Raw genomic sequence first — 14,373 nt, 5'->3', positions numbered from 1 at the left:
ATCTCCAGATGGCAGAAGGCTGGACGGCTGGGTGATAAATCTTTGATTGGCTGCTGTGTCTGAATCCCCTGGCTCAGCCTCAGCTCCATTCCCAGCCTCAGCCTTGGCCTGCGTGTAAGCGTACACACAGTGAAAATGTCTGCAAGACGGGGAATGAGAGCTGGGGGTATAATTAAGGTTCTCCGCTTTGAGCTCGGTGGCTACCTGCTGTTACAAACGGACCAGAGGAAAGTCACCGGGAAGGCATGTATAATTTACTTCGAAACCAAGCCAGGGACGGTGAACGGTTAACAAAAAAAACAGATCTCTCTGGTTGGTCTAACCTTGATTCACCTCATATTTTGATAGATCTGAGACACAGGCGCTCTAAAAATACCACACAGCAAGAATCGGGAACATATTTATTTAAGAAACACAAGATGTGGAACATATGTGCACTTTAAAGCAGCCACACTGTGCATGAGTTGGGGGGATTTACAGCAGGGAGACAATGTTAGCGTGGTTGACATATCCGGGTTGTTAAATGTAATTTGTATAGGCTTTAAGAGTTCCTCATCCATTGACATCTATCTGCATAATCCATATTATACTATGGATTTATTGGCTGCTCATTGAGCATGAGGACATGGTCTTAAGGACTCTATTTTACATCTTCTTATCTCTGTGGCTACACACACAAAGCTTGTGTGTCCCCAGCGTACAGTGTGAAAGGAGAGCAGAATGGTATTGGCAGCTCATGCCTAAAGAATGGAGTGGGAGGTGCAGCTTTGCAGGTGACGGCTGGCACCCTTCAGAGCGAACTGAGATGATTGGGGACTCTTGTGGGAAACTGGAAAAAGGTTCTAATTTGAGCTTGCGCAGATAGAAAGCCTCCCAACGTCAGCATTGTCATCGCTATATGCCACCGTGTCTCCTTCTGACGCCTACTCTCCTTCCTCCAACCTCTTCTGCCGCCTTCTCAGCAGAGCTAATGAAACCCAACAGCGCCTGTTTGAGATAATGTCTCCCTCCTCCTGACAATCACCTCTGGCATTGTGCTAATGGGGAATGTACTGATTGTAATAAGAGTGGTCAATTGAGTGACCCGAGGGGATTAGCAACAAAGGAAGCTGGTCAGTGGCTCTCATCATGGTGTGGGTAGGGATATCATTAAACCTTAGAAATATATTAAGACCTACACCACAGCTCCATCCCACACTCACACAGACACACACTCACATGTATGCTCTCCATCACAAGCCTTTCCTACGTAAATGTATTAAAGGAACAGTGTGTAAGATTTAAGGGGGTTTAGTGGCATCTAGCAGTGAGGACTGCAGATTGTAACCAGCTGAAACTTCTCCCGTGTTCACTGTTCAGGTTCTTACCAGGAGCTAAATTATCCACATAGGTCTCTTCCTTCAAAATAAATGGATTGGGAGATTAAAGCCGGTAAAACACCTCAATAATGCAGTTTTACGTTACAAATCAGTGTTTCTTCTACACTGTTCGGCATGTCGGAGAAGGGCTGTAGCTTAGCACCTGCTAATGCGTGCTTACCTTATTCATCATCCAGACATTCAATTCGGTTTCAACCAGGAGCCGAATTATTCGCAGTGGTCGTCTTTGCTCAAAAACAAACACTAGTTGATAAAAACACGTAAAAATACTGAGTAAAGTTGTTTTACGTTACAAATCAGTGTTTTTCTGATGTCGTCTGGCGCATCGGAGACGGGCTGCTAGCCAAGCGCCTGCTAATGTGCGCTCTGTTTTTTTTCTCTTATCATTTAAGATCCAGAGTTCCATGAGGTTTTTACCTATTGAAATATCCGCAGAGGTCTCTTCCTCTCCAAACAAATGGATCAGGTGACTTAACCCATAAAAAAACTGAATAAAGCAGTTTCATGCAAAAAAAATAGTGCTTTTACAACACTTCTCATTGCGGAGGGGCTGCTAACTACAGTGGCCGATGACCCTATCTAGAGCCAGTGTTTGCTTTGTCCTCTTTGGGCTACATAATATGGCGACGGCATGGTCTGTGGACAAGGACTTGCTCCCTGTGTAAATATAAATGGCTCATTCTAAGGTAAAGAAAACACAACAATTCTTATTTTCAGGTGATTGTCCACTAAAGAAACACACTTCATATATTATGCTCCATTTCTGCCAAGATATCCCTCTAAACCCTACACACTGGACCTTAAATACAGCACACACACATACACACACTGTAAGAGACTAGTTACACTTACTTACTTACACTTAGCTAGTCATTAAGTCTGAATATTCTTAAATTCTTCTTAGCAATTACAGAATGAAAGCACAGAGGACTGTAGCCTCCTGGGAATGAGGGAAAATCAAGAAACTTAATTCGACTTGACAACATGCAGCAGATACATGGCCTTGTATTACAGGATAATTGGGGATTTCAGAAGAAATAGACTGGTGTGTGATCTATGCCAGCATCTAAAGCAGAGCAACTTGAGCGACGCCCCCCCTTCGACTACTTTTTCTCGCTCCAGGACAGGATGGTGGGGGGGGGGGGAGTGTGTTTATTTGTATTGTGCTCGAGGAGAGTATTATCACTTTGATGGTTGTCAGGAAAAATAAATCGTCTCTCATTAACGAATATCTCTCATTGAAAGACTTGAAAGTGGATGTTGTGTGATATCAGAGCTGCAGAACAATTTGATGTACAGTGATTACATGTGGTGTGAGAACCGTTTGATAACAGAGTGTGTGCTATGCCAGGCAGTCAAAAGCACTTCCTAATGACAGCTGTGTTTATTTTCATTACAGCACACGCCCTAAAACTTTGAACGCTGAGGTTTCGAGGCTCATTGAGAAGCTTTGGTCATTCCCTTAATGTTTAAGATTTTACTTAAGGGGAGCAATCAAGATGTAGACACTGTTTGGTAAATGTGGAATTCTGACTGTCAAACGAGGCAGTGCTGATTAAATATGAATCAAGATTCTGTTGCTGCATTGCCTATTTCTCACCTCAAATGTTTTCAGAAACATATTTTAGTGTACTGTTAAGTGGGATTTATAGCTCTGCATCAAATCAACACCATAACCTACACCACAGCCTGACATGCACCTCCCCAGAAATGTAATTACACATCATGGTGACACAGACCTCCTGTCTATGTTTGTAAGCTGAAACCATTTCCCTCAGTGGAAACGAAGCTTTTGTTTATTTTAACTTCACACATAAAAAACAGTAAATCGTGAAGACAATAAAGCCTCCACAAAATAACATTTTAAGTCTTGTGTGTGATCTATCCTGGCTTCATATGAGCAGAGGAAATCTCAGCTGGTCTAATTTATACAATGTAAAATGCCATAGGCTTGTGCTAATAACGTTAGCATGTTGTATTTGTGGGGAAAATGTGTCCAGCAAAAGACAAATGCTTTGTCTGTGAATCCTGTGAGTTATAATAAAGCCAATTTGTGCCACGTGCTTCAAGTATAAATCACGCTTTAGGTTGTGAAATGGGAGACTTTACTGAGGCCGTTTAGCAGTACTTTGTTTTGGCTTGACTGTTTCCAGCATGGCGGATGGGTCACAAAGTTTCTCATTTTAAAACTATTTTCCTGAAACATCTGAGGCGAGAAATAAGCAATGCAGTGACAGAAACTTGATTTATATTTGAGCGCTGCCTAGTTCGACAGTTTGACCACAGTTCACGGGCAGTGATTGACATGACTGACAGCAGCCTTAGAGACTCCTCAGCTCTGATTGGTTGTCTTTCTTCATGAGTGGCAATTGCCATTAAAAGCTCTTTTGACATATCATGCATTTAATGTACTAATGCAAAGATGTGGTGACAGTTTCAGCCAATATGGCAAGCTATTTTTATAAAGGCTACAAAGTACAGTTTTAAAATGTACAGTACATTAATGATTCTCTTGCCTTTTCATGTGGCTTATGGCTAATCCTCTACTGCACATCAGTGAGATCCTGCTTCAACCTAAACTTTCGACATTTCACAATAAAAGCAGCTTTGGACCATTTACATTTTCCCCACAGTGTCACCACATGGAAAAGGCTTGTTTCAGTTGTAATCACAATAAGTGCATGCTCTGTGTATCATCAGCATCTTATCACTGTAACTCACCGCTTTGGTGCACTGCACATCCTTCCCAAGCAGCCAGTTGAGCTCCAGGTTCCCTTCCCCCTGGTAGCAGGACTGCAGACGGTCCTTGATCCGCGCATTGATGTCTCGGATGGTGAAGACGCAGAGCGCCGAGTCATCCGGTGGGCGATGGAACTGCTTCTGGCCCTTAGAGAAGATGGTGAAGAGCACGTCATCCTGGGCACTGATGTTGAGCGAGGCGGCAAGAACGCGACCTGGTTTGCCGAGGTAGGCGGCCTGCAGCAGGCGGTACTCAATGCCGTTCTTCACACAGCCAACGGGCAGAGAGACATAGGAGTGGAACTTGCGATCGTCTTTGCAGAGGCGGACGATGCGAGAGGTGTAGAAGAGGTCGCTGGTGGATCCGCTCGATGACATGCTGTTCTCCGGCGTCTCGGGCTGCACAGTCAGGAAGTAAACAAAGCTGCCGCTGGCAAAGCCGTAAACATAGTAGATGTCAAAGTGGGAGACCAGGGCCAGTGTGTCTGATGGGATCTTGATGAGAGAGGACACAAAGTCAGTGTGCAATTCGTAGTCGAGCATCGCAGAGGATTCTGGGTCACGGGGCAGCTTTCGACTAGAGATGGTGGGAAAATAGTCCTGTTTTCCATCTACTGCTGTGCCAATAAATAGGGTGCCATCCTGTCCCTGTGACGGCACAATAACCCCATACATGGTCCCTGTCTGGTTGACGCTAGAGAGGTAGTGCTCTTTCTTGTGGGAGGGCTCCACTAAGATAAAAAGGTCATCCAATCTGAGCAGTTTACAGACACCCTGGTACAGGCTGCCACAGGCCAGCAAGCGGTTTTGGGAATAATCAATCAGGAGAAGCTTGTTGACATTGTTAGTAGAGACGAGGGGCTCAGAGCAGGGCTGGACTATCAGAGGGGGGTAGCAGGCCTTGTTGTCATCCTCTGGGCCTGTATCATGGGAAACAAGGAGGGTCAGATTGCCTGACAGCTTGTACACACGGTTTACTGCTCCAATATACAACGCTCCTGTGGTCTGGTGAACCGTCAGGTGGTTAAAGACCCAGTCCCGACGTTCAGGGTGGAAACTAGTGAATGTCTGCCCACTGCACAAAGCAGGGATCGCTAAGAGCCAGAAGCCTAGCAGAGAAGCTACAGCTCCTACTTTGGGGTCAGGTGATAAAGTCCTGCGCGTAGCCTGCCGGCCCTCCATGTTTAACGGGCCTGCGAGGAAACTGCAGAGGAAGCGGAGAGAACGGATGAGGGGAAGAAGGGAGGAGACCTTCGCCTTTTTGTTGTTGAAGGCTAACTTGCAGGTCAAATCTCCACAAGGGTCTTCACATGTTTCTGGAAAGGAAAACAAGACAGACAGAGAGAAGCTGTTAGATATCACAGTATGACTAACACATCCTGCAAAGGAAGCACATGTGACCAAATGGAAAACGCTCTTCATTAGAAAAGCTTTCACTGCTTGAAAAGGTCAAAGTTCATCCTGAGTAGGCGATGAGCTGTGGAGAAGGGGAGTGGAGGTTTAAAGAGACAATGAACGGAAGGCATAATGGTACAAAGGAATTGCTGGACGGGGCAGGAGAATGCAGGAAAGAGAGGCAGGTTACAGCAACGGAAATTAGACTGACCTGACTCATACTACCACTGCCGCTGTTACACAGTGAGCAAGCGGTTTCTAAGAACAGAGCACTGGACTCACATTTCACATAAAGCCTTGGACACTTGGCTGTGAGTCATCACACTTAAAGTCAATTGAAAATGTACTTTAACTCATTTAAGCCTAGGTCTTAAAACTTTAAGTCCCTCTCCAGACACATTTTAAGGTAAGGTGTAAAAATACTTATACTACTAATATTTTGTTCGGCATAATCTTCCCACATAATAGTTAAAAAAAACCTCTTTCTCTTTTTCCCTCATGAGAAATTTGCTTGTGTTAACTTTTACTTTCCACTTTCTCCAACACTGCTCATGCTAAGTTGAATGGTGAAAGAGCAGTGTGCATCAAGATCGCTAGCATTAGCATTAAAGTAAACATCAGAGAAACTCAACCATATGTGTTTTAGTCTTAGTCAGACCCAGACTCAGATGAGGAGTCTCTTGTGCACCTGTATCAGAATGCTAAGTGTAGTTAGCCTCTTCTATTTGTTGTGTGTTAGCTTGAAGGCTAACTTGTGGGCTGACACAGCGTTAAATGTTGTAAGACAAACGATAATATCTGCTATGATAGAGTTTATGGTAGGTAGTGGAAGAAAGCTCCAGGGTTCAGTTTACATCCAAATCTGCACACTCTACTATGTTTGCTGTCAAAATTTTGACTATGCTAATGCTAACTCTGCTGTCTACAGTAATAAATCTGCTCTGTGCTGGAGGTTTCAGGTTTCTTTGTCAGTGTTGTGTCGAAGTCTGTTCCCTAGTGATATGTGTTTCACGTATCAATCAGCAATTGGCCTTTGTGTTAGTGACATACTTAATCTAGCTTGCCCAGTGAACACTTGAATCTCAGATTTTAAGCAAGTGCACAGACATCACCTCCTTTGGTATGGGATTGTGAAAACACCTCTCTAGTGGCTAACTTTGCACATACAAGTCAAGATAGAAAGCTACAGATATGAGTCCTAAAACCCAGAAGCGAATTAGCATTTTAGCACTCCTGGTCCCCTTGTGTCAAAGTCAGTGGGTTTTTTTAAATGGGTTTTTGGTTAGATGTCTGAAATTAGGTCTGTGGTTAACACAAGCTTAAGAGATGTTTTGTTATATGCAAAATACGCTAAACAGGTGGTTGCTAATAAGTGGCTAAATGAGACTACAGAACCTCCTCACACCAAATGCGTCTTTACAAGCTTGTTTTGGTAGAGATGGTTGTTCATGCAGCTGTGTTGTTGGTTGCTCACAGGTTAACATTTAATTTTTACTTCCGCATTTGCAATTCAAAAATCCTAAAGAGTGTAAGTATCACAAACCTTTCTTTACACAGAGCTTATTTTCTGCAATAATCCAAAGGAAAAATCCCATTTGCTTTCTGACAAGGGAACCAGAGCGACGCTAGCTTTGCATTGGCTAACAAAAACATCATCACTACAGCACTCTGTAGTCAAGGTCATTTATAATGAGGGACATAAACATTTTTGAGAGGAGGAGGACTTTGAAAAGTCATCTTTCACCCATTAAACAAAGTTAAAATGATCTTAAGCTCCAAAACATTATAATAACAACATTTGTGACCGTAACCATTTTGCTGAAACACCACAACAGATGCCATACCAGAAACATAACCACACAGCTACACTGCCTGGGCTCTTTCCCTTTAAAACACCAGTCCCCTCATTTAATTCCTACATTCACCCCCTCCCTCACATTTTCACTCTGACTACAACCCATCAACCAACACTCCTATCATTTGTCCCCTTTCCATATCTATCTGTAAAAACATACATCAAGCAAAGTCTGCAATTTATGCAACCACGCTCAGCCTGGGCTGCAGAGATCTCTCTCCCTGCGCCATAAACCAAGAGACTGAGCTCAGTGCTGTCTGTCCCCAGGAGTTAATTATCTCGTCCATTGGAAAGGAAGGCCTGGATCTTATTACTGGAACAAAGTGAGAACAAATTGGGAGCCACTTCCACACACCCCTCCCCTTGCTCTCTGCTCTTTAAGGGGTTTTACAGGATCTGAACCTATTAATTATGATTCTTCTAAACATTGCTGTTGGTTTTTTTATCCTTTTATTCTATTCATCTCCTGCTGACATGATCAGATCGTGAAGGGATTAATCACTGGCGGCACAACAATCATCTTTAAATGAATCAGCTACCGTATTAGATCTGTACACAGCTTCCTCATAAAAACACCAGCCAGCAGTATATACAGAGTGTGTGTGTGTGTGTGTGTGTGTGTGTGTGTTTGTGTGCCTCATTCCCTCAGTATTATCAGTGTACTCTATCAGAACCAAGCAGTGTGAGGGGCTAACAAGTGGAGACAATGGCAGTGCATCCCAAAATCAAGTATGATTAGGCGTAGCGATCCAACAAGGGTAATTACTGTGGCGCTGGAGGAGGTAAACTGGGGAGCGACATGGGGACGCCAGGGGCTCGAACGTGTCAGAGACGGCCCTACATCGTTTGTCACGCTCCAGATTTGCATTTCCAGCAGTGAGGGCACGGAGAATCAAGGGTGAAAGATGTGGCTGGAATAATCAGCGACTGCGCCTTGAATTAACAAGCACTCGCAAGTGAAGATAGGAAAAGGAGTGCTATATGCAGAGATCCCGCAAATCCAGGTTACTATGCGTTGAAGGCAGGTTTGATTTGCAGAGCCGATTTAGGATTCCCTCTGAACCGTGTCTGCCCTTTCATAGACCTCGTTCCAGATTTGGTAATGGCCATCTTGGGGCCCCTCCCCTCCCCCTGTGATCAACGGGTACGCTACTCAGCTCAGACTTAAATATAGACCCTTAGGGAGTGTATTGATCCATGTGTCCATAAACACAGGTCCTAAGGCCCAGTCAAGCTGTTCTTGGCGTGTGCGCAGGCGGAGGTGTGGGAGGTGCTCTGTCCCAGAAGCACTTTATTAGCACGGTCATAAAAGTGCCATTGCCTCTAGAGAAGCAGTGAGGGCCAGACCCCCACCCTCACTTTCAGCTGCCTTCGCGCTGCCATGCTCCTTTGTTTGAGTTTGTACATGCTAGATGTGCAAAGTGGATCCCTTTGGTGGTATAATCAGCCTCCTGCTGAGCCAGCTTTTTGCTCAAGCCCCGCAGCCTTTTGCCCTTTAGAGCTCTTGCTACACCCCCGCCCCTTAATCGTATATGTGTATACAACATTTACTCCCATCCATCTTTTTTTTTCTCTTTTTATTTCTCTCCTCCTCCACAGTCGTGGGGAGAAATATATGCATCACTCCCTCATGTTGTGGCAACAGCTGCAGAGGCAGAGAAAGAGAGCGTCTGAATGGTGTAAATAAAAAGCTCCACAAAGGTTATCCATTCATATTGCTTTTTCGGTAACAGAGGGAATGAAGTCTTTGTTTAAGTTGATTGCATGACCACTGCTTTGTTGCACTTGACAGAGACTTCTCTGTACTATGCAGCTGAGGACTTGAAAAGATTAAGAACAACACCGCATCACCCCTCGTGCTCTGTAGTTCAAAGCTGTGTCTTTTGTTGTTTATGTGGAGTCAGAATCACTGAGAAGAAAATTAACATATAAATGCAACCAGGAATGATTCATACTTAAACACAGTTACCTATTGACCTAGAAAAAGAAGAGGGCATGACTGTGTCGGCAGTGAATACAATTACGGGTAGAGTAGAACGAAGGCAGCATTTTTTAGCTTTTAATTGCAAGTATAAGTCAGCAGCTTTGAACATGCTGCTGCTATGTGAAAACAAGTGATGTAGCCAAAATCATCATGACCAAGACCAGAGTGTATCGAGACCAAGACAAGGGTTAAGACCAAGCCAATACCCAGACCGAGGCAGGGTGAGACCGAGTGAAGACCTAGACCAGACCCATGTGAGTCCCACACTATGTGAAACACTTACGATAAAATATAGAACATGCAAACTATAGGCACTCCTCAAACTGATCTGAAAGATCCACGTTGCCATAAAAACCCCTGAGGAGTCTTTTATACAATAGGTGTACCATGGGAAATGTCTTGATAAAATACAAATAGACATAAAATGCCTTTTACACTTTGTCTGAGACAAGGACAAAACTGAGTAAAAATGCAATCAAGTCAGAGACGAAACCAAGAACCAAGAGAGTGGTCTTGAAACTGAGAGTAAGCTTGAATACTACAACGTTTGCGAGAACCACATTTGCCATTGTTGCTGTGGCTCTAACAACAACCAACTATTATTCCATCAATCATGTATTTGTATCATGGAATTATACAAGGTATGACTCCAGTGAAATGTGATCCCAGCAGCTCCTTCAACACTGTAATTTAGGGTGCTTTCAGACTGTTAGCTTGCTGTGGTCCGAATCAGGTCCTAATTTTGTTTCAAAGTTACATAATTGCCTAGAGATGGTTCGTGTTCTCACGGCAGCATTTAAAAGCAGACCAGATCAATTGCCTTGTGTGAGAAAGCTGCTCTTGATCGGTCAGAATTTCCATGTGGGAAAAATCCAGGACGTAAAGCAAACGTTGAAGAAGAGTACACTTGCAAGATAAATGTGACACTTTCTAATGTCACAATGGAGGGACAACTACGCAGGTTGATTTTAGCGCTGCTCATCGTGGACTATATTGCTGTCATTGTTCATTTTAGTCAAACCATACAGTTTGAAAACGAGGCGCGGCTCCAACGAACCGCACCAGAATTCGTTTGTAACCAGACTGAGACCACCTCTTCAAGAAGGTCTCGGTCTGGTTGTTTCGGTGTGCACCTGAGTGTGATTGCTTTGTTCATACCAGCCCAAACGAACCGCACTTAGGGGGCAAATTGAGTTTGATTGAACCAAACCAAACAGGGCAGGTGTGAAAGTACCCTTAGTCATTTTTGCCTCCTAGCACATTGTTGGATGCTTCTTCATAATTGTCCATGTTTCCAGATGGTTCTGGTATCCATGGTTTCTGGCTGTGGGATGTCTTATCTAGCCACACATCCCAAACTCAACAAGATGGCCATATGGTCGCTCCTCCTCCCTGCGCCGTTCTGCAGCTGTCTCTGAACTGTGTTTAGCTGTAATCTCCAGCAGGTAAAGGACAACACCTCACATTCCCACCGTCACACCTGTCCTTATTCACCGTAAAGCTCACTCTTCTTCTCCTTCTCTTGCCAGAGTCCTTTGCTCAGTCAGATCCGTATATAGAAAAAGAGTCATCTAGTTGAATGGCACTGTTCAGGATTTAACCAAGTTTTGGTGAATCAAAGGATATTACAGTTCCTGATATCCCATTGGAAACTGATGCAGCATGGAGGTTGTCCAGTTTATTTTTCAATGCCTATACAATGACTGGCAGGATAGTAGTTCCCCTGTGCCCATCTTCTCCATCTTTCATCGATGTTTACTAATGTTTACATTTGAAAACCTCTGCCTGGCTAGCTAGCAGGGTGTCAGGAGAGGAGAGTTTACACACTGGTGAGCTGGTTTCCTTATCCCGATGAGTGACTCGCAGCCACACGGCGCCACTGTCCAAAGCCAACCACAAAAAGCACCACCTACACTTACAGAATAGATGTAACAGCCTAAATTTTGTTAAAGTTTAGCACAAATTTAGCAGAGCCGACAAAGACACGACTGGAAACGTCCGTGCCTATGTCATCACTATCTGCAATATCAGCAGTATTTTAACACACAATCAACATGTGTCTGCCTCAGACAACACCAAACACAACAAGTCCTGGTTCTGAAATAAGTTCAGTTTGTTGACGTAGGAAGAAAGATGGTGTGACATGATGACAACCTGTCAACTGCTTCACTATGTTACATCACATCAGACCATAAAAGTGCCAAAAAAACTCAGAATATCATGGTTATTGTCAGTTGATTTCCATTCTCACTTATCTGACAATCTCTTTGGCAGACATGGAAGGAAAAGAAAGATGAGCATCAAGTCGGGAGAGACAGAAAAAGCACTCACATTCCAGCACACACGCAAGCTGTGATCATGGCTCGGAGAAAAGCCAGGTTTTTTTTTCCAAAACTTCCCATTCATAATGAATAGTCAGGCACACAAAACACTGCTTTGGCACACTCAGCCGGGCTGCTTCTGAGCGCTTGTTAAACAAACTGGTCCCACTGGCTGTCACTGTGTCTGGTTGTGGTGTCCCTGTGCTGAAATGCTGGTGATTTCCCCAGCCACTGGGCAAGATGCAGTGGCCGTGCCAACTGTGGTCAAAGGGAGCTGCATTGTGTCTGATTATCTCATGAAAAGAGGCAGAGGAAGGAATAGGCAAGGCCAGAACTGAGAAAATGTGAAATAATAAGCTAAGCAAACCATCACTGAAGGTTGTGAACACAACGGCCTGAGGGCAGCACAGCAACCTGCAAACTGAATCAGAAAAGAATAGGCTTTAGGAAGTGGCCTCTGGAGCGTGAGCAGCTCTAAACCTCTGTCACCCTGGAACAGGCAGCAGGTCTTCTGCCTTTGTGCCTTTTGATTTTTTTTTTCCTTTTTGTCCCCATATCCTAAGCTTCTTAACAATGCAGCCAAATTTGCTTGATCTCCTAAATTCATATTTACAGCAATTGTATTGCGAAAGATAAAGAACATAAACCAAAATCCGTTTACGGTGCTAAATCCATTGTTGTCGGATAGGAAACGGAAATGGGAGATTGTAATTTCATGCCTTGGATTAATGTGTTATTCCGTGAATCATTAATGTAAAGCGTGAAATCCTAATGCTTAAGTAAAAGTGATACACTGCAAATCAAAGAGACAGCTTGGAACAAAAATCAACAAGCCAGCTCGTCAAGAAAAGTAAAAGGTTTAAAATATTTTTTGCTCATTGCGTGGTAAGCTTTTCAGTGGATGTGGCCATTTGCACAGTAAAAATAGAAAGTTTAATCTTCCCTAAAGGGAGATCTTCTTCTATAGGAGCCTATAAAAAAGCGATTAGCAGCAGAGGTTAGTCCATTAGTCTTCTCTCTTTGCTGCTATCAAGAGCAGAGATAATGAGAGGACACGCTGGCATCTTGAGTTGTTGAGCTGGAGTTATATTTATACATTCTTTTGTCTCAATGGGAAATGGATTTCTCTGCTCCAGTGCCAGCTCTATCTGTCAGCTTCCAACAAAACTCAACACATCTATTCTGCACTCATCCATCCTTCCAGCCACCACACGGAAACAACACAGTAGGAAAGCAGGGGGATAACACCCTCAGAAACCACAGGCCCTCCAGTAGCCACTATCATTTCCTGTGCTGTGGTGTTGGAGGTACTGATGATGCCTAATATTTCATTTCTGTGACAGAATTCAACATTCCATTACATTAAAGGGGCCCTTTGCAGAATTCAGTGTTTGAGGTTTTTTTGGACACAGTCCTCAACATGGAGGCAGCCGAGCTAGCAGCTAGCGGCTAGCAGCTTCATTCATCTTCTAACCGCTTCATCCTCTTGAGGGTCGCGGGGGGGCTGGAGCCTATCCCAGCTACATCGGGCGAGAGGCAGGGTACACCCTGGACAGGTCACCAGACTATCGCAGGGCTGACACATAGAGACAGACAACCATTCACGCTCACATTCACACCTACGGACAATTTAGAGTTATCAATTAACCTAGTCCCCAATCTGCATGTCTTTGGACTGTGGGAGGAAGCCGGAGTGCCCGGAGAGAACCCACGCTGACACGGGGAGAGCGGCTAGCAGCTAATGGTGCTAATTCTATAAAATGCATGCAACAGCATCAACAGTTCTGACAAAGCCAACAGTGTTGACTAGGCGGGAAACCAGAAGGTGGGTGCTACATGTCCAGGATGATGCAATCCTGATAGCAGAGGCAACTGTCATATTAGCAAAGTGCAAAATAGCTGTGATAGGCTAGCCAGTGGGTACAGCTGTACTGGCCTATCACAAGAACCTTCAGAGATGCTTAGATTACAACACACGCAGTGGTAGGTATGGGTATCGCAACTGGATAACTTTAAGGTATCGCCCGAAATAACCCAGTCTCAGGTAGTATCGAAATATCTCCAGTCAAAAAATACCTGCATTTGATCTAAACCTGGAGCGTTCCGATTCCCTGCTGGATCAGCAAACTTTCTGTTGCTGCCTCAGCTGTCCTCCTGGCTAATGGTCAGTTCAGTATAGCGAGAGCTAACACAGCAGCAGTAGCAGCTAATGTCCGTTAAACGGTTTCATCAAATTCATCCTGACACCTATATGGCTCAACTCTGTTGTTAAACTCTTCAATAACCTGTCAGGTAACCCTAGCCGTGTGATGCTAACTGTTAGCCCAGTCACTGTGTGCGGCCAGGTGGACTCTCACAACAGTCCGGGGCAGGGAGCTCACAATCCCGCAGCAGCAGCCACAAACCATAGAGTTTGTGGTGTAGTGAAGTCATGCACGGTGTGTTGATGAGGTTGGCATCTCACAGCTTGCAGAGATACAACCAAAATTTTCAAAATTATGGCTATACCACACTCCACTCCGTTTATTATGTGAATCAAATGATGTACTATATTGGTATCAGTATCACTTTAAGATTCTGGTATCATAATTCTTAAATGATACTCAGCCCTACACAGAGTCAGTGTGACTTCATTCTCTGCTCACGACACCATTACTCCACTTTATCTTTGCAGAGCAAATGGTGATCTGCTTTTATATT

General features: G+C 44.2%; 1 protein-coding gene across 4 annotated transcripts in view; it reads right to left on the bottom strand.

Annotated features, from left to right (window-relative positions):
• Window positions 1-14,373, bottom strand: part of plxna2 (plexin A2) — a 278,378-nt gene that overhangs the window by 230,952 nt on the left and 33,053 nt on the right. For all 4 annotated transcript variants that reach the window (XM_049580229.1, XM_049580226.1, XM_049580227.1 and 1 more), the window contains one exon: window positions 4,101-5,434. In XM_049580229.1, coding sequence (XP_049436186.1) covers window positions 4,101-5,300 — 1,200 coding nt within the window. In that variant the 5' untranslated portion in view covers window positions 5,301-5,434. The remainder of the gene's footprint in view (window positions 1-4,100; window positions 5,435-14,373) is intronic.

This window comes from Epinephelus fuscoguttatus, linkage group LG7, assembly GCF_011397635.1.
Source record: "Epinephelus fuscoguttatus linkage group LG7, E.fuscoguttatus.final_Chr_v1".
NCBI classification, from domain to species: Eukaryota; Metazoa; Chordata; class Actinopteri; order Perciformes; family Serranidae; genus Epinephelus; species Epinephelus fuscoguttatus.
The sequence above is the reverse complement of the archived record's forward strand: the minus strand, read 5'-3'. Positions and strand labels throughout refer to the sequence as shown.